The sequence below is a fragment of the Symphalangus syndactylus genome, chromosome 15 (assembly GCF_028878055.3).
Source record: "Symphalangus syndactylus isolate Jambi chromosome 15, NHGRI_mSymSyn1-v2.1_pri, whole genome shotgun sequence".
Lineage (NCBI taxonomy): Eukaryota > Metazoa > Chordata > Mammalia > Primates > Hylobatidae > Symphalangus > Symphalangus syndactylus.
The window spans coordinates 69,426,460-69,448,276 of NC_072437.2; the positions used below are offsets into that span (position 1 = coordinate 69,426,460).

The following is a 21,817-nucleotide window of genomic DNA, read 5'->3' on the forward strand; positions in this document are numbered from 1 at the left end:
TTGTCTTTTATTAATCCAAGACCCTCAAAAAACAGAAAAGGCCTGGGTTCCCTCAGAGCCCCTTCCCCTTCATAAGTTTAAGGGGAAAATTCACGTAACATGCCCAGCACAGTGGCCAGCACGTGTCAGTGCTCCGTAAAGAGGAAAGTCACTCCACCTGCCCACTTTCCCTCACGCTTGTGGCCCACGGCACACACTCCAGTCCCACACACCAGCGTATCCCAAACCAACACCCACAGGCTTTAGAATGTGTAATCATCATTTAATTGGATAATATCTGTTTGATTTAATCTATTTGTGATTCAATATAGGATGAGAATGAGTCGCCTTTTCCTAATATTCCAAAAGTTTCTGACCTTATTGCCAAAGAAGATGTAGACTTCCTGCCCTACATGAGCTGGCAGGGGGAGCCCCAAGAAGCCGTCAGGAACCAGGTAAATGCTGATTACCAAATAAGTTGATATTGAGCTTTCGTTTTTTCATGAAGATGAAGGGAACCCTTTGGTAAAATAGCTCCCTTCTTACCTGTACAAGAAGTTGTTGTATCCCTGATGATGGAAAATATTCATGCATTTATAAAATGTTGAATTACATCATGTTGCATTACAGAGACTTCACAATGTATGAATGGAGCTGTATAGTACAAAAAGAGAACACCTGTGGCTGTGCTTCTGTCATGGGCAAATAGATTGTCATCCAGGAAGCTAAAGTCATTTAGGTAGTATAATAGGTTTGTCATGAAATTATCAATAGAAGTGCTGTCTAATAATCTAAATTCACCACCAATATTTCTTAAAGTTTATAGTGCTTTATACCGTGGCCCTTATAACCAGAAACATAATAGAAATGGAAAAATGTGGCTTAAATAAAAATTGGAAGAAAAATTCAAAAGCAAAGGAACAACACAGTGCTGACAACCCTCTTAGGTCTCTAGGTTAAAAAACTAAAATTTCCAAAATTTAAAAATTTAAAATATGATCGGGCACTGTGGTTCACGCCTGTAATCCCAGCACTTTGGGAAGCTAAGGTGGGAAAAATCACTTCAGCCAGGAGTTTGAGACCAGCCTGGGCCACAAAGCGAGACCTCATCTCTACAAAAAGTTTTTTAGGGTGGGCGCAGTGGCTCATACTTGTAATTCCAGCACTTTGGGAGGCTGAGGCAGCAGATGGCTTTAGCCCACAAGTTCAAGACCAGCCTGGGCAACATGGTGAAACCCTGTCGCTACAAAAAAGTACAAAAGTTAGCCGGCCATGGTGGTGCTTGCCTGTAATCCCAGCTACTCAAGAGGCTGTGGCAGGAGGATGCTTGCACCCAGGAGGCAGAGGTTGCAGTGAGCCAAAATGGCACCCCTACCCTCCAGCCTGGGTGACAGAGCGAGGATTTGATCATAAATTAGAAAATAATATATGAAATATGTGCAATCTTGTTGCTAAAAGAAGTTAAAATGTAAACTGCAATGAGATTCCTTTTTATTTTTTAACTCTGTCAGGTTGGCAAAGATCACAAAAGGTAGATGATTGAAAGTCAGTAAATACAGTGGTTAAGATCACAGGTGCTGTGGCCGACTGCTCAGGTCTGAACCCCAGCCTGCACTTCACTCTGTGGGACTTGGCCTTCCCAGTGCTCCAGTCCTAATGCCCTAGTGGGGAGAGCAGTAAAATCCACCTTAGGTGGTTGTGAAGAGTTCTAAGACCATTCCAACATGTCTAGCTCCTGGATATTTGATAAATATTAGCTGTAGTTATTAATTGGCAAAGGTGTCTGAAACGGGCACTGTTGCCCAGACAGATGGGGCAGAAAGCTGACAAGTGGCCTTGGGTTAGGAGGGATACTTGCTTTCTTTTTTTTTTTTTTTTTAATTTTAATTTTTTTTTCTTTTTTTTTTTGAGGTAGAGTCTCGCTCTGTCGCCCAGGGTTGAGTGCAGTGGCATGATCTCGATTCACTGCAACCTCCACCTCCTGGGTTCAAGCAATTCTCATGCCTCAGTTTCCTGAGTTGCTGAGATTACAGGTACGCGCCACCACACTCAGCTAATTTTTGTATTTTTAGTAGAGACGGGGTTTCACCATGTTGGCCAGGCTAGTCTCAAACTCCTGATTCACCCGCCTCGGCCTCCCAAAGTGCTGGGATTTAAGGCGTGAGCTACCGTCCCCAGCCTTACTTTCTTACAGTGCACCGTTTTGTATATTTTGAATTTTGAACCATGGGCATGGATTGCCCATGAAAGAAAAATAATACTTTAAGCAAACACAAACAAAGAGTTTGGGGAGTCAGGAGGAGTAGGAGGTGCATTCAGCCAGGCTCAGGTGGCCCTGCAGGCTCACCCACAGGCAGGGCAGATGTTGGCAACATCGTGGGCTCCCACGCTGGTCCGGACTTCCAGGTCAGCCAGAGAATGGGACTCAGGGCTGCTTGAAGGAAAGCGAGGGGCCAAGCTGAGGGGCTGTGACCTGTGGCCTCTCTGTGACTGAACAAGGGGCCCTTGCAGTGCATTGTTTTGGAAGAAAAGAAAATCTGATGTACAATGAAGAATCAGCTGTTTGTCCTTGAGACTTACTGTTAAAATGGGCCCTGGAAAATATATACTTATCTTATATGTGCTTCAAAAGTGCACACCCAGAAGAAGCTCTGAAAACGGAGATGGTCATGGTTGCGCAACAGTGTGAATGTACTTCGTGCCACTAACCTCTAAAAATGACTCACATAGCAAACGTTGTTATATACATTTTTCTCACAATAAAAATTAAATTAATAAAAATAAGAGATACGCCCCTACACTCTGCCACATACGTAAGTACTTTGTTCACAGAAAAGGTCTGGAGGGATATATGCCATAGATCAGATAAGACATTCTGTGTGGCTTTTATTTTCTTCCTTGCTTCTTTGTGTCTGTCTACTTGTGTCTACTTGTATTTTCTAATTTTCTCATAGTGCACATGTGTTGTTTTTAGATTTTTTTTTTTTTTGAGACAGGGTCTCACTCTGTTGCCCAGGCTGGAGTGCAGTGGCACCATCATAGTTCACTGCAGCCTCGACCTCCTGGGCTCTAGAGATCCTCCTACCTCAGACTCCCAAGTAGCTGGGATTACAGGAGTGAGCCACCATGTCTGGCCTGTTTATAGAAATTTTTGAAGTTATTTTCAAAATTGGTTCCAAATTAATTTACGTTTTAATACAGTGTGGTGATAAATTATTTCATACTAAATTTGCAAATACATTGGATCTTAATACTTCCAGATCCAAACATATCAGATGAAAAATATTATCCATTAGCTTGATGACTTGAAAGTTTATATTTATGTTAGCTGCAATAATTTGTTTGAACGGACCATCTAATTTAGCAAAAATGTCAAGCCTCTGTTACTCTCCCTTGGTATCTGTTTTACCAAAATGTGGCACCTGCAGCATTCCGCATGGAGTCATTCCACTGAATTCAGTAACAGAAGCCAGCCACAATAGAGCTCCGGACATCTGGGTCTGTTTGGTCCTTCCCGACTCGCTGGAGCTTGGGGCATTTCCTTATTTGATACATCTTCATTGTGAAATGAGACCCTCCAGGGAGCGCAACGCCTTTTCTGCTGGGACGCGCTCAGGAAGGACAGCGCTCAGTGCTGGGTGCTCGCGCCCTCCCGCAGCTACCCCTGGGCTTAGGAGCAGTGTCTTCCGCACCAACCCCAAATCCACTTCGTTCCCTCCCGCTCATGAAAGCACATTGAGAACAAACGAGAGGCAGAGATTTTTAAAACATACCTCCTAATCCAAGTTTTTAAAGTAAATCATTTGTAAAATTCAATGCTATAACTCTTAGCAAGAAATTGAGGGCACTGAAGCTGAGGGTCCAGAGCCTACGCTGTTCCTTAAATCAGGGGTCCCCAACCTCCAGTCCCTGGCCTGTTAGGAACCAGGCTGCACAGCAGGAGGTGTGGGGCGGTGAGCGAGCATTACCGTCCGAGCTCCGCCTCCTGTCACAGCAGCAGCAGTAGATTCTCATGGGAGCCCGAACCCTGTTGTGAACTGTGCATATGGAACATGTGGAATACTTTCATCCCAAAACCATCTGCCCCATCCCTGTCCATGGAAAAATTGCCTTCCATGAAACCAGTCCCTGCTGCCATAAAGGTTGGGGGCCACACCTTAGATGATCAAGGTGTGGGTGTGCGGTTAAGCAAAATAAGCAATTGTGAACTTGAAGGGAAAGAGGAAGCAAGTGAGTGATTTTGGCAAATAGAAGAATCATAATGAGGCCAGGCACGGTGGCTCATACCTGTAATCCCCACACTTTGGGAGGCCAAGGTGGGTGGATCACCCGAGGTCAGGAGTTCAAGACCAGCCTGGCCAACATGGTGAAACCTTGTCTCTACTAAAAAATACAAAAATACTATCCAAGAAGCAATTTTATAAAATAAACAAAAATAACCCATATTTCTCAGTATGATTCTTTTTTTTTTTTTTTTTTTTGAGATGGAGTCTCACTCTATCACCCAGACTGGGGTGCTGTGACTATTCACAGGCTCTATCACAGAGCACTACAGCTTTGAACTCCTGGCCTCCAGTGATCCTCTTACCTCATCCTCCTGAGTAGCTGGGATGCTCCACAATACCTGACTTAATCAATTTTTGATCTTTGCAGATCTTACAGGTGAAAAATGTATTGGTGACATTTAAGTTTTTGTTTATGAATGAAGAGGAGCATGTTTTATATTCTTACAGCCCTATGTATCACTTCCTGTGTGTTATCTGTTCATGTCTTTTCTTTTTTATTGAGATTTTAGTCATTTTCTTATTTATCTTAGGTAAATTTTTTATGTTAGGAAATTAGCCCTTCGTGATACAAGTTATGAAAATTTGTTTCCCGGTATTCCACGTGTTATTTTGATGTTGCTTATTATCTTTTGGTCATGCAGATTTTTTAATGCAGTCAAATTTTTAATCTTTGTGTTTCTTCTTTTTGTTTAGTGTTGTTTTGCTTTTCATCATGCTTAGAAATACCTTTCCTAGTCAGAGATTATACTTTTAAAATTTTTCCCTTTATTTTTTAAATAGTTTTATGTTTTCATGTTTACATTTAATTTTTCATCTGATGGAAATTTATCCTGGCTTCGGATAAGAGATATGGAACCTACTTTATTCTTTTCCAGACGGCTCCTCCTTTTCCTCTTACTGACTTGAAATGCCACCTTCATAATCTAGTAATTCTCAGTTTTAGGAGCTATTGCTGGACTTACCTACTCTGTTCCATTGATTGGTCTACTATAATTATTGTAATTTTATAAGAGACTTTAATATCTGATAGTTCTAGTTCATCACTGTTGGTCTTTTCCAGTTTGCTTCTCGAATTTTTAAAAATTTAACCTCTGGTTAGCATTATTTTAAAATATGTCTTTTCATATGTTCTATAATATTAATTATTCAGGTGTATACTTGAAATTTGACTGAGTTGGGAAAGGACTACTCCTTTTTTAAATCATTCATATTCACAGGTAAAATTACAGGCTAATTATTTCAAAAATATCAAGGACTTGTCATCCATATAAAACTGGATTTTATACATGCAACTTTTTAAGGAACACTCTTTACATTTAGATTGAAACAATAATAGTAATATAGCATCCCTCAAAATTTGTTTTACATACATATTGTTCATATTCTAGTATAATTATATGCTCATTTAATTACTTTAAAGCTTTTGGCTGGACACAGTGTCTCAAACCTGTAATCCTAGCACTTTGAGGGGCCAAGCCGAGAGGATCACTTGAGTCCAGGAGTTCAAAGCAGTCTGGTCAACATAATGAGATCATATCTCTACAAAAGAATAATTTAAAAATTAGCTGGGTGTGGTGTCACATGCTCATAGTCCCAGCTACTGGGGAGGCTGAGGCGAGAGGATCGCTTGAGCCCAGGAGTTCGAGGCTATAGTGAGTTGTGATTGTGCCATTGCACTCCAGCCCCAGGCAACAGAGCAAGACCCTGTCTCAAAAAATGAATAAGTAAAAATAAATAAGGCTTTTGAGACTGTTTTTCCATTTTGGTCTCATTTTCTTAATATTGCCGTAAAATAGTATAAAAACTGCAATAATTTACTTCAAGTGACTGTCTTATTTTAGGCCTAAGTACACACTGTGATACTGCTCATTGTAAAATCTTGGGCAAGTCACTTCTGTGCTCCTCAGTTCCCTCATGTGTAAAATGAGGGGTGTTTAAAATTCCGCAATTCTAAGAACTAAGAGAGAAGGTCTTTCAGTATATTGATTGCTGATATTCTCTCCAGGTCTCAGCTTCCATGTCTAGAAAGTGAGGGCCTTGTACTGAAATGATCTTGAATGTCTCTGGTGGTGTTCTTTTCTTTTCTTTTTTTTGAGACAGAATATTGCCCTCTCACGCAGGCTAGAGAGCAGTAGTGCAAATCTGTTCTCATAGCTGCCTCAGCCTCTCAGGCTCAAGCACTCCTCCTGCCTCAGCCTCCCAAGTGGCTGGGACTACAGTCATGAGCCACTACACCTGGCTAATTTTTTATTTTTTGTAAAGATGGAGCCTCGGTATGTCGCCTAAGCTGTTCTCAAACTCCTAGCCTCAGGCGATCCTTCCTCCTTGGCCTCCCAAAGTGCTGAGATTACAGGCGTGAGCCGCCGCGACCAGCACTGGTGTTATTTTCAACATCCCAGCTCACATTGATGATCCTGATTGTGGATGAGCAACTGCCTGATGGGTGGGAAGTCAAGTGCTAGGAAGAATGTTTGCTTGATTGTTCTTTTTATTCTGTGTTTTCCCCTTACGTTAATAATTCTGTCTTCTGGGCAGCCTCTTTTAGCATCCTCTGAGTGGCAAGAATTACATTCATCCAAACCAAAACTTAGGGCTAAAAGAAAAAAGAAATTATTTCAGCCAGAAGTTTCTGAAGATTTTGAAGAGGATGGCTTAGGTGTACTACCAGCTTTCACATCAAATTTGGAACGTGGAGGTGTGGAAAAGCTATTGGATTTAAGTTGGACAGAGTCATGTAAACCAACAGCAACTGAACCACTGTTTAAGAAAGTCAGTCCACAGAAAACATCTACTTCTAGCTTTTTTCCTATTTTGCCTCCGGCCGCTGGTTCCTGTCTTCCCCCGACTGCCCGCGCTCACAGTCCTGCTTCCTTGCCTTTTGCCTCATATGGTCAGATAGCTAGTTTTGGTTCAGCTGCTCCTCCCAGACAGTTTGATGCATCTCAATTCAGCCAAGGCCCTGCGCCTGGCAGTTGTGCTGACTGGATCCCACAGTCGGCGTCTTATCCCACAGGACCTCCCCAGAACCTACCTTTTCCACCCTTTTGTGGTGGTGTTTTTTCGGGGAGCTCATTAAGCTCTGCACGGTCTGCTCCACTGCAACCTCCTGGAGGCCGTACGACCAGGCCTTCTGCTGGCACCTTCCCTGAGCTAGATTCTCCCCAGCTTCATTTCTCTCTTCCTACAGACCCTGATCCCATCAGAGGTTTTGGGTCTTATCATCCCTCTGCTTCCTCTCCTTTTCATTTTCAACCTTCCACAGCCTCTTTGACTGCCAACCTTGGGCTGCCAATAGCCTCTGCCTTACCTGAGCCTCTTTACAGTCGGTCCTGGACTACCCCAGTAGATCTCTGTCTTCTAGAAGAATCAGTAGGCAGTCTCGAAGGAAGTCAATGTCCTGACTTTGGTTTTCAAAGTTGTTCTGAAACAGAAAGTGATGAGCTATCAGAAGTACTTCGAGACAGCTGCTTTTTACAAATGAAATGTGATACAAAAGATGACAGTATCCCGTGCTTTCTGGAAGTAATAGAGGAGGATGAAATAGTGTGCACACAGCACTGGCAGGATGCTGTGCCTTGGACAGAACTCTTCAGTCTACAGACAGAGGTATGTGTCTTATTTCTCCTTAAATCTGTGGTTAGCTGGCTTCATAGTTTAGAACGGGGCTCCTCGAAGCAGCTGGTCAAGGGACTGTCTATCGTCAGTCTGTAGTGAAGGAAGGGGTTGTGCACTGGGGTGTAAATCATACTGCTTCCTTCATTGAGGAACTCTTGCTACAAAACAAAACAGACAGCTGAACGAAACAGTGTGCTTGATGCTGGCTGGTGTTTCTCTACAAACATTAGACCAGAACCTCATGCTGGTGAATGTTACTATTCCTCACATGAAAATGAACATCCTCGAACAGATGATGGGGCGAGATCTTAATTTCCTAGATTCTAGAACTAATGGATTGTAATCCACATAAATTTCCCACTGTGAAGTAGAGCACAAGCACTTGTACATATACTCTAACATAGGTCATGGGAATACAGATATTATTCAACATGTATATTGTGTTAGAGCTTATCACTCCATTTGTTAAGCTGATAAACACCCCATAGATTTGGCCTCTGCACTGGTACTAAGACCCAGTCCTGCATCTGTGATTACTTGTAAAGCAGTTTAGTGAAATGGAAAGGCCTTGACGTAGCATAAAAGTAAGTTTGAGTCCCAGCCCACTTTGTGATTGGGGAAGTCAGGTAACCTGTCTGAGCCTCAGTTTCCTCATCCATATAGTGGAGATAATGATAGTGTCCACTTCACAGAGTGGGTTTTGGGTTTAAACAGGATAATCACAGCTGCCCAGTTTCCCTACTTGAGACAGTGCACGCAAAAGCCTGCCAGGAGCATACTGCAGATGGTCAAGAGTGTGGATCCCACGGCCACTCCTGGCTCTGCTGCTTGTTAGCTGTGAGACTTTAGACAAATTGCTTCACCTTTCTGTGCCTCCATGTTCTCATCTGCAGTGTGGGTGTGATCATTGTTGGGGTGATCAGACCCAACACCAGGTTGTGGGGGGTGACAAAGTCCAGTGGAGTCAAAGGATTGAGAAAAAGACAGTTTGAGAGAGAAAGGTGGGACACCAGTGTGCCATCACTATCGTGGAGGCTGCGAAGGCCCCGAACTCTGGGAGCCCACGGTATTTATTGGTAATCTAACAAAGAAACAGATGGTGAGAATGTGGAGGTCAAAAGGACACGTTGCATTAAGCACATGATTTACAGCTGTGATGGTTTAGCATTTATATGGAACATATTCTGCTACTTGAGATAATGGGAACAGGAGCCTAGGAAGGCTTTAGAAGCAAGGAGCCAGCAAGTCTAGACACATTCCAGAGGACATTATGCAAGCCCTGCCTCAGTTTCCCTCCCAACACTCAGCTTTTTCCCAACAATAGTACTCCACAGGAAGTGGCTAAACATATCAAAGAACGGCACCTGGTACCAGTTCTGTATGGATTGGTACATTATTATCACTGCTGTCATTTTTCAAGGTATTGCCATAGATTCTTCAACCTGTGCACCTGCCTAGGGCCACACCCTGCTTTCTGCTCCCTGTGTTGGTTTCCCTAGGGTCTGGATTCTGTCTCCTTTGAAGTTAATATCCCCAAGCTCAGGCTTAGCACACTCACTTATGCATGTGATGGGGCAGGCAGATGCTGGCGGGGTGCAGGGAAGGTAATTTTAAAGTGCATGTTTAATATAACAATTTTATGCTTAGAAAAAACTGTCATTTTCATGTTTCAGACTACATCAGGGTACATTTTTATGTTAAACCAAAGGAATCATGCTGGAGATCTACTGTACAATACAGGGCCTATGATTGACAATCCGATATGGTATACTTAAGCATTTGCTAAGAGGTCTATTTTATGTTAAGTACTCTTTCCACAAAAGGGAACAAAACAAAACAAAAGAGGTGGAAGAAAAGTTCTGGAAGTGGTGGCTAAGTTCATGGCACTGATAAGTGATGGTTTGATGGTTTCATGGGTGTATATTTATCTCCAAACACATCAAGTTGTATACATTAAATATTGGTGACTTTTTGTATGTCAATCATATTTCAATAAAGTAGGGTTTTTTTAAAGAGGGAATCATGCATGACATATACTTTAAAAGTTTGAGAAATACTGGTTCAATGCTCATTGCCAGTTGACAACCCAGTAGGGTGATTATAGTTAACAATACATTGTGTATGTCAAAATAGCTAGAAGAAACTATTTGAAATGCTGCCAATACAAAGACATGATAAATGTTCAAGCTGATGGAGATCCTAAATACCCTGACCTGATTATTTACATTCTATGCATGTATCAAAATATCATGTGTATGTCAAAATACATACAAGTATTATGTATCAATAAAAAATGAAATAAAGCATTGCTAGGAGGAAAAAAGTACCGTTTAAAAAAATCTCAGCCGGGTATGGTGGCTCACGCCTGTAATCCCAGCACTTTGGGAGGCCGAGGCGGGCGGATCATGAGGTCAGGAGATCGAGACCACTCTGGCTGACATGGTGAAACCCCGTCTCTACTAAAATAAAAATTAAAAAATCTCTACACATGAGCCTCTTTCCACACTTTTTATAAATGCCACCAGGTATATAGTGTTCATAGCATTTATGAGGTTCCAAGCAATACTATGTCACTAATATATGAAGAACTTTATTTTACAGTAATAAAAATATTAGAAATGCCTTACTTAACTGAAATAAATGGAAACATTTATCACATAACTTTTTTTCATTTAACTTGTTAAAATTTTATTTTAGATGCAGAGGTACATGTACAGGTTTATTACATGGGCATACTGTGTGGTGCTGAGGTTTGGGCTTCTAATTATCTTGTTGCCCAAGTAGTGAACATACGTTTTTCAACCCTTGCCCCTTTCCTTCCCCCACTACATAACTTCTTACGTGATCAAATGTGAGTAACATAACTTATATTTGTTTCCTTAATTTTGTAGGATGGCTTCTGGAAACTTACACCAGAACTGGGACTTATATTAAATCTTAATACAAATGGTTTGCACAGCTTTCTTAAACAAAAAGGCATTCAATCTCTAGGTAAGTCACTGTGTTTCCATTTATTAAGTCATTGTTTTCATTCATTAATAAGCATGCTCCTAATTGTTATAAACTGTTTTGTAAGCTAGTGTATTAATGTAATAATTATGAAAGTTATATTTGAATAGAATTATATTTAACCATCAAAGGAAATGGGAGATGGGTTTCTAGTCATATTTTTGCCACTAATTAGGGTATTATCTGAGCAAATTTATTAGCATAAATAGCACCAACTGCTGTAAAAAAAAAAATCTCAGAAGCTTAACATGGTAATCAAAGATTACTTTTTTGTCCATATCACAGTCAAATATCGGTCAAGAAGAAAGTTCCACTTACATGGTCATTTAGAGACCTTGACTCCTTCCATATTATGGCTCCACCATCTTCAATATATGTCTTTAAAATTATCCTGGTAAGAGAGAAGAACAAAGATTACCCTGGCATCATCCCCCTGCTAGACAAGAGGAAGAACACTAGTCACATAGCCCCATCCATGTATGAAGGCCTGAGAAATGTACTGTTAAGCTGCGTGTCCAGGAGGAGAAAACAGCTCTGATGAGCATCTAGCCAGCCTCTGCCAGAGGCAGTCGTTCAACCTCTGGATCTGTTTCCTATCATGACAACAAGGGGATAGGTGAGGAAGTCCTGAGCATCCTTGACCCAGCAAGTGGTTTGAAGGTCAAATGCTAGCCCTAGGACAGGAGCTGTTTGTTTGTTTTGAGACAAGGTCTGGCTCCATTGCCCAGGCTGGAGTGCAGTGGTACTATCTCGGCTGACTGCAGCTTCCACCTCCCAGGCTCAAGGGATCCTCCCACCTAAGCCTCCTGAGTAGCTGGGACTACAGACACCCACCACCATGCCTGACTAATTTTTGTATTTTTTGGTAGAGATGGGGTTTTGCCATGTTGTCCAGTGTGGTCTTGAACTTGTGAGCTCAAGCAATCTGCCCACCTTGGCCTCCCAAAGTGTTGGGATTACAGGCATGAGCCACCATACTCAGCCTGGAGATTTTTTTTTTTAAATAAAATACACATTATTAAACAACTAGCCAATATTCATGGATAGATAGAGCAGCAGCATCTTGCTGCCCCACCATTACCTCTAAAATGCCAGAATTTTCATATTCCAGGCTGGGTGGGTGGGCAAATGCATAGCCTGTTTGACCTGCGCTAGGCCAAAAAGGGGTGATGACAATTTACGTGAGGAGTGAGTGCTTATTCCTGGAATAATAGAAGAGCCTCTATCTAACTAACTCTCCTGCCAATAACAGTTATTAACTTTGAATAAAATATTTAAAACCATTCTTTGAAGGCCAGGAGAATAATCAAAAACAGGCAGAAACTAGAGTGAACATGATCTTTGAAAGAAAGCAAGCCAACTAGGTGGGCTCCACATGTTTCCAGCTTGTCATCTAGAGGCACTTCTCAGCTCATGAGACACAGTGGGAGGTTTGAACTAAAACAGAAAGTCTTAACGGGATAAGGACGTGGGGTTGGAGTTTAAGGTTGCCAAAGTGGCTGGAAGTTAAGTAATAAAATCCTATAAAGGAGGGAACCATAGAGCAGGGAGTTCTGAAATCTGCATCCAAATACCGCTCAGATCCTTGGCTGTCTCCTAACCTATACATACACAGGTGCAACCTCAAGGAATCCAGAAAAAAGCAACAGCTGGGAAGCTACAGAGCTAAGCAGAGATTTCAGCTGCTGCCTAGTACTGGCCAGAGTTTAGAGTTCAAGTGGCACCAAATTAGAGAGACTTTATGAATATCCTTCCATTGAAACCATGAAAGGGTCGTAAGGATCATATCTCATGATCAAGGACTATACCCCAGGACAAAGGGATAAACCAAAATAGACCCATCCTAATAAAGCCTAAAACAAAGCCTACACAGGACCCACCAGAACAAAACTGAACACTCTTTAGAGTAGGATAGCATAGCTGAGAGTCTCTACAAGGTGTCATTTTAATGTTCAGTATGGAATGAAAATTTAATAACATATGAAGAAGCAGGACAATGTGATTGTGATCAAGGGGAAAATGGGCTATAAATGCTGACCCACAGATGACCCAGATGTTAGAATTAGCAGATACAGACTTTAAAGCTGCTATTAAAAATACAGTGAAGGATCGATTTACCAGAAAAGGATGGAATGGATGAATAAATGGCAGAATCTCAGCAAATAGATGGAAACTATAAAGAAGAACCAAATGAAAATCCTAGAACTGGAAAATATAGTATCTGCAATGAAAAGGTCATTGAATGAGCTTAACAACAGAATGGACAGAACAGAAAAAAAATCATTTAATTCAATTGACAATGCACTCAATAAACTTATCTAAACTGAAATATAGAAAGGAAAAAATGAATGAAAAAAGAACAGAGGAGCCAAGACTGTGGAATGATATCAAAAGGTTTAACATTTGTGTAACTAGGGTTTCAGAAGGTGAAAGGGTAGACAGAAAAATATTTGAACATTTTTGTAAAATTGATCAAAGACAGCACCTTCCAGATCCAAGAAACCCAGCAGAACTCCAAACACGATAAATACAAAAATGACCACATTTAGATAGGCCAGAGTCAAACTGTTGAAAACCAAAGATAAGCCGGGCATGGTGGCTCACACCTGTAATGCCTGCACTTTGGGAGGCCAAAGGGGGCAGATCATTTGAGCTCAGGATTTCGAGACCAGCCTGGCCAACATGGTGAAACCCCATCTCTACAAAAGTTAGCCAGGCATGGTGGCGTGTACCTGTGGTCCCAGCTATTTAGGAGGCTGAGGTGGGAGGATCACCTGAGCCCTGGGATGTTGAGGCTGCAGTAAGCCGTGATTGTGCCACTGCACTCCAGCCCAGGTGACAAAGTGAGATAAAAATTCAAGATAAATATATTGTCATGTGAGGCTGGAGCTCAGGGAAGAGGTCAGAATTGGAAAAGACTGGGAAAATTCTCAATGTCAGTAGTATTTAAAGCCTGGTTCTGGATGAGGTCACCCAAAGAAAGAAGGTGGTCTGAGCAGAGCAGGTGCTAGGACCAGCCTGCCGCACAGCGGGGTTTAGTGTTCAGACTGGACAAGAAACAGCAAAGACGCTGAGAAGGAGCGGCCTGAGAAACAAGAGGAAAACTGGAGTCACAGATGCAAGGGGATGGGATTTCACGAATGTACCTTTTCCATGGGCTTTTCCTGTGTTTCACTGTATTGCTCCTTATTATCCGTGTTATTTTTCTGTAAGCGTGTGCTTTTCTGCCTTTCTTCCTCTACGTAGAGTCTCAAGCTTTTTTCTCTGACTTGTTTTTATATCTCTGTAACCAACTTTGTCTTTTATCCTCTTCTTCATTTCTATCATCCCCTCTCCTTCTGAATTTGTGTTTTTTTTTTTTTTTTTTTTTTTTTTTCTTGAGACGGAGTCTCGCTCTGTCGCCCAGGCTGGAGTGCAGTGGCACGATCTCGGCTCACTGCAAGCTCCGCCTCCCGGGTTCACGCCGTTCTCCTGCCTCAGCCTCTCCGAATAGCTGGGACTATAGGCGCCCGCCACCACGCCCGGCTAATTTTTTTTGTATTTTTTTAGTAGAGACGGGGTTTCACCGTGGTCTCGATCTCCGGACCTCGTGATCCGCCCGCCTTGGCCTCCCAAAGTGCTGGGATTACAAGCGTGAGCCACCGCGCCTGGCTGAATTTGTTTTTTAAATGATGCTGATGCACATTAGGCATTTCATCAGTTTATTATTTATTATATTATTCTTGGAGTTGTATGTTGCTTATTATTAATATTGCTTAAAAATTAGTCTAACATTTTGCAAATAATACTCAAAAAATAAGCCACAAAAGAATCCAGCAAATTAAACTGCTTTTGTCTCCATTGATTTTCTTTTGTGGGACAATGGATTGGTTTTCTTATTTTGTTTTTAAAAATGTATTCAATTCCTTTTTCGTCTATTAAGAACATTATATTATTTAATAAAAGCCCACTTATGAGCAGTTTTGGCTACCTCAACGATATAAAATTAATGGTGTATATGCAGATGTGTGCATACTATGCCAAGTCCTTTTGTCTTTACTCAAAAAAGGTAATTGTATATTCTCTTTTTTTCTTTTTTTTATTGTACTTTAAGTTTTAGGGTACATGTGCACAACGTGCAGGTTTGTTACATATGTATACATGTGCCATGTTGGTGGGCTGCACCCATTAACTCGTCATTTAGCATTAGGTGTATCTCCTAATACTATCCCTCCCCCCTGCCCCCAACCCATAACTGTCCCCGGAGTGTGATGTTCCCCTTCCCGTCTCCATGTGTTCTCATTGTTCAATTCCCACCTATGAGTGAGAACATGCGGTGTTTGGTTTTTTGTCCTTGTGATAGTTTACTGAGAATGATGATTTCCAGTTTCATCCATGTCCCTACAAAGGACATGAACTCATCATTTTTTATGGCTGCATAGTATTCCATGGTGTATATGTGCCACATTTTCTTAATCCAGTCTATCGTTGTCGGACATTTGGGTTGGTTCCAAGTCTTTGCTATTGTGAATAGTGCCGCAATAAACATACGTGTGCATGTGTCTTTATAGCAGCATGATTTATAGTCCTTTGGGTATATACCCAGTAATGGGGTGGCTGGATCAAATGGTATTTCTAGTTCTAGATCCCTGAGGAATCGCCACAGTGACTTCCACAGTGGTTGAACTAGTTTACAGTCCCACCAACAGTGTAAAAGTGTTCCTGTTTCTCCACATCCTCTCCAGCACCTGTTGTTTCCTGACTTTTTAATGATCGCCATTCTAACTGGTGTGAGATGGTATCTCATTGTGGTTTTGATTTGCATTTCTCTGATGGCCAGTGATGATGAGCATTTTTGCATGTGTTTTTTGGCTGCATAAATGTCTTCTTTTGAGAAGTGTCTGTTCATGTCCTTTGCCCACTTTTTGATGGGATTGTTTTTTTCTTGTAAATTTGTTTGAGTTCATTGTAGATTCTGGATATTAGCCCTTTGTCAGAAGAGTAGGTTGCAAAAATTTTCTCCCATTTTGTAGGTTGCCTGTTCACTCTGATGGTAGTTTCTTTTGCTCTGCAGAAGCTCTTTAGTTTAATTAGATCTCATTCATCAATTTTGGCTTTTGTTGCCATTGCTTTTGGTGTTTTAGACATGAAGTCCATGCCCATGCCTATGTCCTGAATGGTAATGCCTAGGTTTTCTTCTAGGGTTTTTATGGTTTTAGGTCTAACATGTAAGTCTTTAATCCATCTTGAATTAATTTTTGTATAAGGTGTAAGGAAGGGATCCAGTTTCAGCTTTCTACATATGGCTAGCCAGTTTTCCCAGCACCATTTATTAAATAGGGAATCCTTTCCCCATTTCTTGTTTTTGTCAGGTTTGTCAAAGATCAGATAGTTCTAGATATGTGGCGTTATTTCTGAGGGCTCTGTTCTGTTCCATTGATCTGTATCTCTGTATTGGTACCAGTACCATACTGTTTTGGTTACTGTAGCCTTGTAGTATAGTTTGAAGTCAGGTAGCATGATGCCTCCAGCTTTGTTCTTTTGGGTTAGGATTGACTTGGCAGTGCGGGCTCTTTTCTGGTTCCATATGAACTTCAAAGTAGATTTTTCCAATTCTGTGAAGAAAGTCATTGGTAGCTTGATGGGGATGGCATTGAATCTATAAATTACCTTGGGCAGTATGGCCATTTTCACGATATTGATTCTTCCAACCCATGAGCATGGAATGTTCTTCCATTTGTTTGTATCCTCTTTTATTTCATTGAGCAGTGGTTTGTAGTTCTCCTTGAAGAGGTCCTTCACATCCCTTGTAAGTTGGATTCCTAGGTATTTTATTCTCTTTGAAGCAGTTGTGAATGGGAGTTCACTCATGATTTGGCTCTCTGTTTGTCTGTGATTGGTGTATAAGAATGCTTGTGATTTTTGTACATTGATTTTGTATCCTGAGACTCTGCTGAAGTTGCTTATCAGCTTAAGGAGATTTTGGGCTGAGACAATGGGGTTTTCTAGATATACAATCATGTCATCTGCAAACAGGGACAATTTGACTTCCTCTTTTCCTAATTGAATACCCTTTATTTCTTTCTCCTGCCTAATTGCCCTGGCCAGAACTTCCAACACTATGTTGAATAGGAGTAGTGAGAGAGGGCATCCCTGTCTTGTGCCAGTTTTCAAAGGGAATGATTCCAGTTTTTGCCCATTCAGTATGATATTGGCTGTGGGTTTGTCATAGATAGCTCTTATTATTTTGAGATACGTCCCATCAATACCTAATTTATTGAGAGTTTTTAGCATGAAGGTTGTTGAATTTTGTCAAAGGTCTTTTCTGCATCTATTGAGATAATCATGTGGTTTTTGTCTTTGGTTCTGTTTGTATGCTGGATTACATTTATTGATTTGCATATGTTGAACCAGCCTTGCATCCCAGGGATGAAGCCCACTTGATCATGGTGGATAAGTTTTCTGATGTGCTACTGGATTCGGTTTGCCAGTATTTTACTGAGGATTTTTGCATCAATGTTCATCAAGGATATTGGTCTAAAATTCTCTTTTTCGGTTGTGTCTCTGCCCGGCTTTGGTATCAGGATGATGCTGGCCTCATAAAATGAGTTAGGGAGGATTCCCTCTTTTTCTGTTGATTGGAATAGTTTCAGAAGGAATGGTACCAGTTCCTCCTTGTACCTCTGGTAGAATTCGGCTGTGAATCCATCAGGTCCTGGACTCTCTTTGGTTGGTAAGCTATTGATTATTGCTGTAATTTCAGAGGCTGTTATTGGTCTATTCAGAGATTCAACTTCTTCCTGGTTTAGTCTTGGGAGAGTGTATATGTTGAGGAATTTATCCATTTCTTCTAGATTTTCTAGTTTATTTGCATAGAGGTGTTTGTAGTATTCTCTGATGGTAGTTTGTATTTCTGTGGGATCGGTGGTGATATCCCCTTTATCATTTTTTATTGCATCTATTTGATTCTTCTCTCTTTTCTTCTTTATTAGTCTTGCTAGCGGTCTATCAATTTTGTTGATCATTTCAAAACACCAGCTCCTGGATTCATTAATTTTTTGAAGGGTTTTTTGTGTCTCTATTTCCTTCAGTTCTGCTCTGATTTTAGTTATTTCTTGCCTTCTGCTAGCTTTTGAATGTATTTGCTCTTGCTTTTCTAGTTCTTTTAATTGTGATGTTAGGGTGTCAATTTTGGATCTTTCCTGCTGTCTCTTGTGGGCATTTAGTGCTATAAATTTCCCTCTACATACTGCTTTGAATGTGCCCCAGAGATTCTGGTATGTTGTGTCTTTGTTCTTGTTGGTTTCAAAGAACATCTTTATTTCCGCCTTCATTTCGTTATGTACTCAGTAGTCATTCAGGAGCAGGTTGTTCAGTTTCCATGTAGTTGAGCGGTTTTGAGTGAGTTTCTTAATCCTGAGTTCTAGTTTGATTGCACTGTGGTCTGAGAGACAGTTTGTTATAATTTCTGTTCTTTTACATTTGCTGAGGAGAGCTTTACTTCCAACTATGTGGTCAATTTTGGAATAGGTGTGGTGTGGTGCTGAAAAAAAAAGTATATTCTGTTGATTTGGGGTGGAGAGTTCTGTAGATGTCTATTAGGTCTGCTTGGTGCAGAGCTGAGTTCAATTCCTGGGTATCCTTGTTAACTTTCTGTCTCGTTGATCTGTCTAATGTTGACAGTGGTGTGTTAAAGTCTCCCATTACTATTGTGTGAGAGTCTAAGTCTCTTTGTAGGTCACTCAGGACTTGCTTTGTGAATCTGGGTGCTCCTGTATTGGGTGCATATATATTTAGGATAGTTAGCTCTTCTTGTTGAATTGATCCCTTTACCATTATGTAATGGCCTTCTTTGTCTCTTCTGATCTTTGTTGGTTTAAAGTCTGTTTTATCAGAGACTAGGATTGCAACCCCTGCCTTTTTTTGTTTTCCGTTTGCTTGGTAGATCTTCCTCCATCCTTTTATTTTGAGCCTATGTGTGTCTCTGCACGTGAGATGTGTTTCCTGAATACAGCACACTGATGGGTCTTGACTCTTTATCCAATTTGCTAGTCTGTGTCTTTTAATTGGAGCATTTAGTCCATTTACATTTAAAGTTAATATTGTTACGTGTGAATTTGGTCCTGTCCTTATGATGTTAGCTGGTTATTTTGCTCGTTAGTTGATGCAGTTTCTTCCTAGCCTTGATGGTCTTTACAATTTGGCATGATTTTGCAGTGGCTGGTACCAGTTTTTCCTTTCCATGTTTAGTGCTTCCTTCAGGAGCTCTTTTAGGGCAGGCCTGGTGGTGACAAAATCTCTCAGCATTTACTTGTCTATAAAGTATTTTATTTCTCCTTCACTTCTGAAGCTTAGTTTGGCTGGATATGAAATTCTGGGTAGAAAATTCTTTTCTTTAAGAGTGTTGAATATTGGCCCCCACTCTCTCCTGGCTTGTAGAGTTTCTGCCAAGAGATTAGCTGTTAGTCTGATGGGCTTCCCTTTGTGGGTAACCCGACCTTTCTCTCTGGCTTCTCTTAACATTTTTTCCTTCATTTCAACTTTGGTGAATCTGACAATTATGTGTCTTGGAGTTGCTCTTCTCGAGGAGTATCTTTGTGGCATTCTCTATATTTCCTGAATCTGAATGTTGGCCTGCCTTGCTAGATTGGGGAAGTTCTCCTGGATAATATCCTGCAGCGTGTTTTCCAACTTGGCTCCATTCTCCCTGTCACTTTCAGGTACACCAATCAGACGTAGATTTGGTCTTTTCACATAGTCCCATATTTCTTGGAGGCTTTGTTCATTTCTTTTTATTCTTTTTTCTCTAGACTTCCCTTCTCGCTTCATTTCATTCATTTCGTCTTCCATCGCTGATACCCTTTCTTCCAGTTGATCGCATCAGCTCCTGAGGCTTCTGCATTCTTCACATAGTTCTCAAGCCTTGGCTTTCAGCTCCATCAGCTCCTTTAAGCACTTCTCTGTATTGGTTATTCTAGTTATACATTCGTCTAATTCTTTTTCAGAGTTTTTAACTTTTTTGCCTTTGGCTTGAATTTCCTCCTGTAGCTCGGAGTAGTTTGATCGTCTGAAGCCTTCTTCTCTCAGCTCGTCAAAGTCATTCTCTGTCCAGCTTTGTTCTGTTACTGGTGAGGAACTGCGTTCCTTTGGAGGAGGAGAGGCGCTCTGCTTTTTAGAATTTCCAGTTTTTCTGCTCTGTTTTTTTCCTCATCTTTGTGGTTTTGTCTACTTTTGGTCTTTGATGATGGTGATGTACAGATGGGTTTTGGTGTGGATGTCCTTTCTGTTTGTTAGTTTTCCTTCTAACAGACAGGACCCTCAGTTGCAGGTCTATTGGAGTTTGCTAGAGGTCCACTCCAGACCCTGTTTGCCTGGGTGTCAGCAGCAGTGGCTGCAGAACAGCGGATTTTTGTGAACCACGAATGCTGCTGCCTGATCGTTCCTCTGGGTGTTTTGTCTCAGAGGAGTACCCGGCCGTGTGAGGTGTCAGTCTGTCCCTACTGGGGGGTGCCTCCCAGTTAGGCTGCTCGGGGGTCAGGGACCCACTTGAGGCAGTCTAGTCTGCCTGTTCTCAGATCTCCAGCTGCGTGCTGGGAGAACCACTACTCTCTTCAAAGCTGTCAGACAGGGACATTTAAGTCTGCAGAGGTTACTGCTGTCTTTTTGTTTGTCTGTGCCCTGCCCCTAGAGGTGGAGCCTACAGAGGCAGGCAGGCCTCCTTGAGCTGTGGTGGGCTCCACCCAGTTCGAGCTTCCTGGCTGCTTTGTTTACCTAATCAAGCCTGGGCCATGGTGGGCGCCCCTCCCCCAGCCTCGCTGCCACCTTGCAGTTTAATCTCAGACTGCTGTGCTAGCAATCAGCGAGACTCCATGGGCGTAGGACTCTCTGAGCCAGATGCCGGATATAATCTCCTGGTGTGCCGTTTTTTAAGCCCGTCAGAAAAGCGCAGTATTAGGGTGGGAGTGACCCGATTTTCCAGGTGCCGTCTGTCACCCCCTTCTTTGACTAGGCAAGGGAACTCCCTGACCCCTTGTGCTTCCTGAGTGAGGCAATGCCTCGCCCTGCTTCAGCTCGCGCACGGTGCGCTTCACCCCATGTCCTGCGCCCACTGTCTGGCACTCCCTAGTGAGATGAACCCGGTACCTCAGATAGAAATGCAGAATCACCCATCTTCTGCGTCGCTTACGCTGGGGGCTGTAGACTGGAGCTGTTCCTATTTGGCCATCTTGGCTCCACCCCCCAATTGTATATTCTTAATTATGAGACAAAGATTTGGGTTTTTCTTTTCTTCCCTAAAACCATTTTTTGGCTGTGTGTCATGGCTCATGCCTATAATCTCAACACTTTGGGAGGCCAAAGTAGGAGGCTCACTTGAGTCCAGAAGTTGGGGGCTACAGTGAGCTCTGATCACACCCACAGCACTCCAGCATGACAGAGTGAGCCCCTGTCTCTCCAAAAAAAAAAAAAAAAAAAAAAAAAAATGAAGCTTGCATTTTTAAAATGAAAATAGGTTGTTAATTCTGAGGTCAACACATGTAAACATTCGTTTTTCAATTTTGATATTTCATAATATAGTAAAATATCTTGGATACCTATAGGTACTAACCACTAGAAATAATTTGATACACCAGTGTAACTGGTCATATCTGTTGTTTATCTGTTGAATATTTAGGTTTACTCTTCTAAGCTATTTGTAACAGGAGCCTAAAAACTGGATTTCTTTCAATGAAATTCATGGCTCTTTGGTTATTGAAGATGGCAAGTAAGGGGCACTCTGGATACAGTTCAGTTTCCTGACAACCATCAGGATAATATCATAGGCACACGGGTCCAACCGTCCTCATTTTTTATTTAAATAGCAAGCCATTTAAGGACCTTGAAAAGTATTAGAGAGTTTCACGATCTGCTCATGTACTGCGATTTAACCGTATTATAATTTTTTTTTTTTT

At 41.6% G+C, this 21,817-nt stretch overlaps 1 protein-coding gene across 5 annotated transcripts in view; it reads left to right on the forward strand.

Moving 5' to 3' along the window:
- The window catches only part of LOC129463447 (protein mono-ADP-ribosyltransferase PARP4), a 130,933-nt gene that overhangs the window by 103,143 nt on the left and 5,973 nt on the right, over window positions 1-21,817 (forward strand). For all 5 annotated transcript variants that reach the window (XM_063618818.1, XM_055244005.2, XM_055244006.2 and 2 more), the window contains 3 exons: window positions 312-434; window positions 6,801-7,871; window positions 10,772-10,871. In XM_063618818.1, the coding sequence (XP_063474888.1) occupies window positions 312-434; window positions 6,801-7,871; window positions 10,772-10,871 (1,294 nt within the window). The remainder of the gene's footprint in view (window positions 1-311; window positions 435-6,800; window positions 7,872-10,771; window positions 10,872-21,817) is intronic.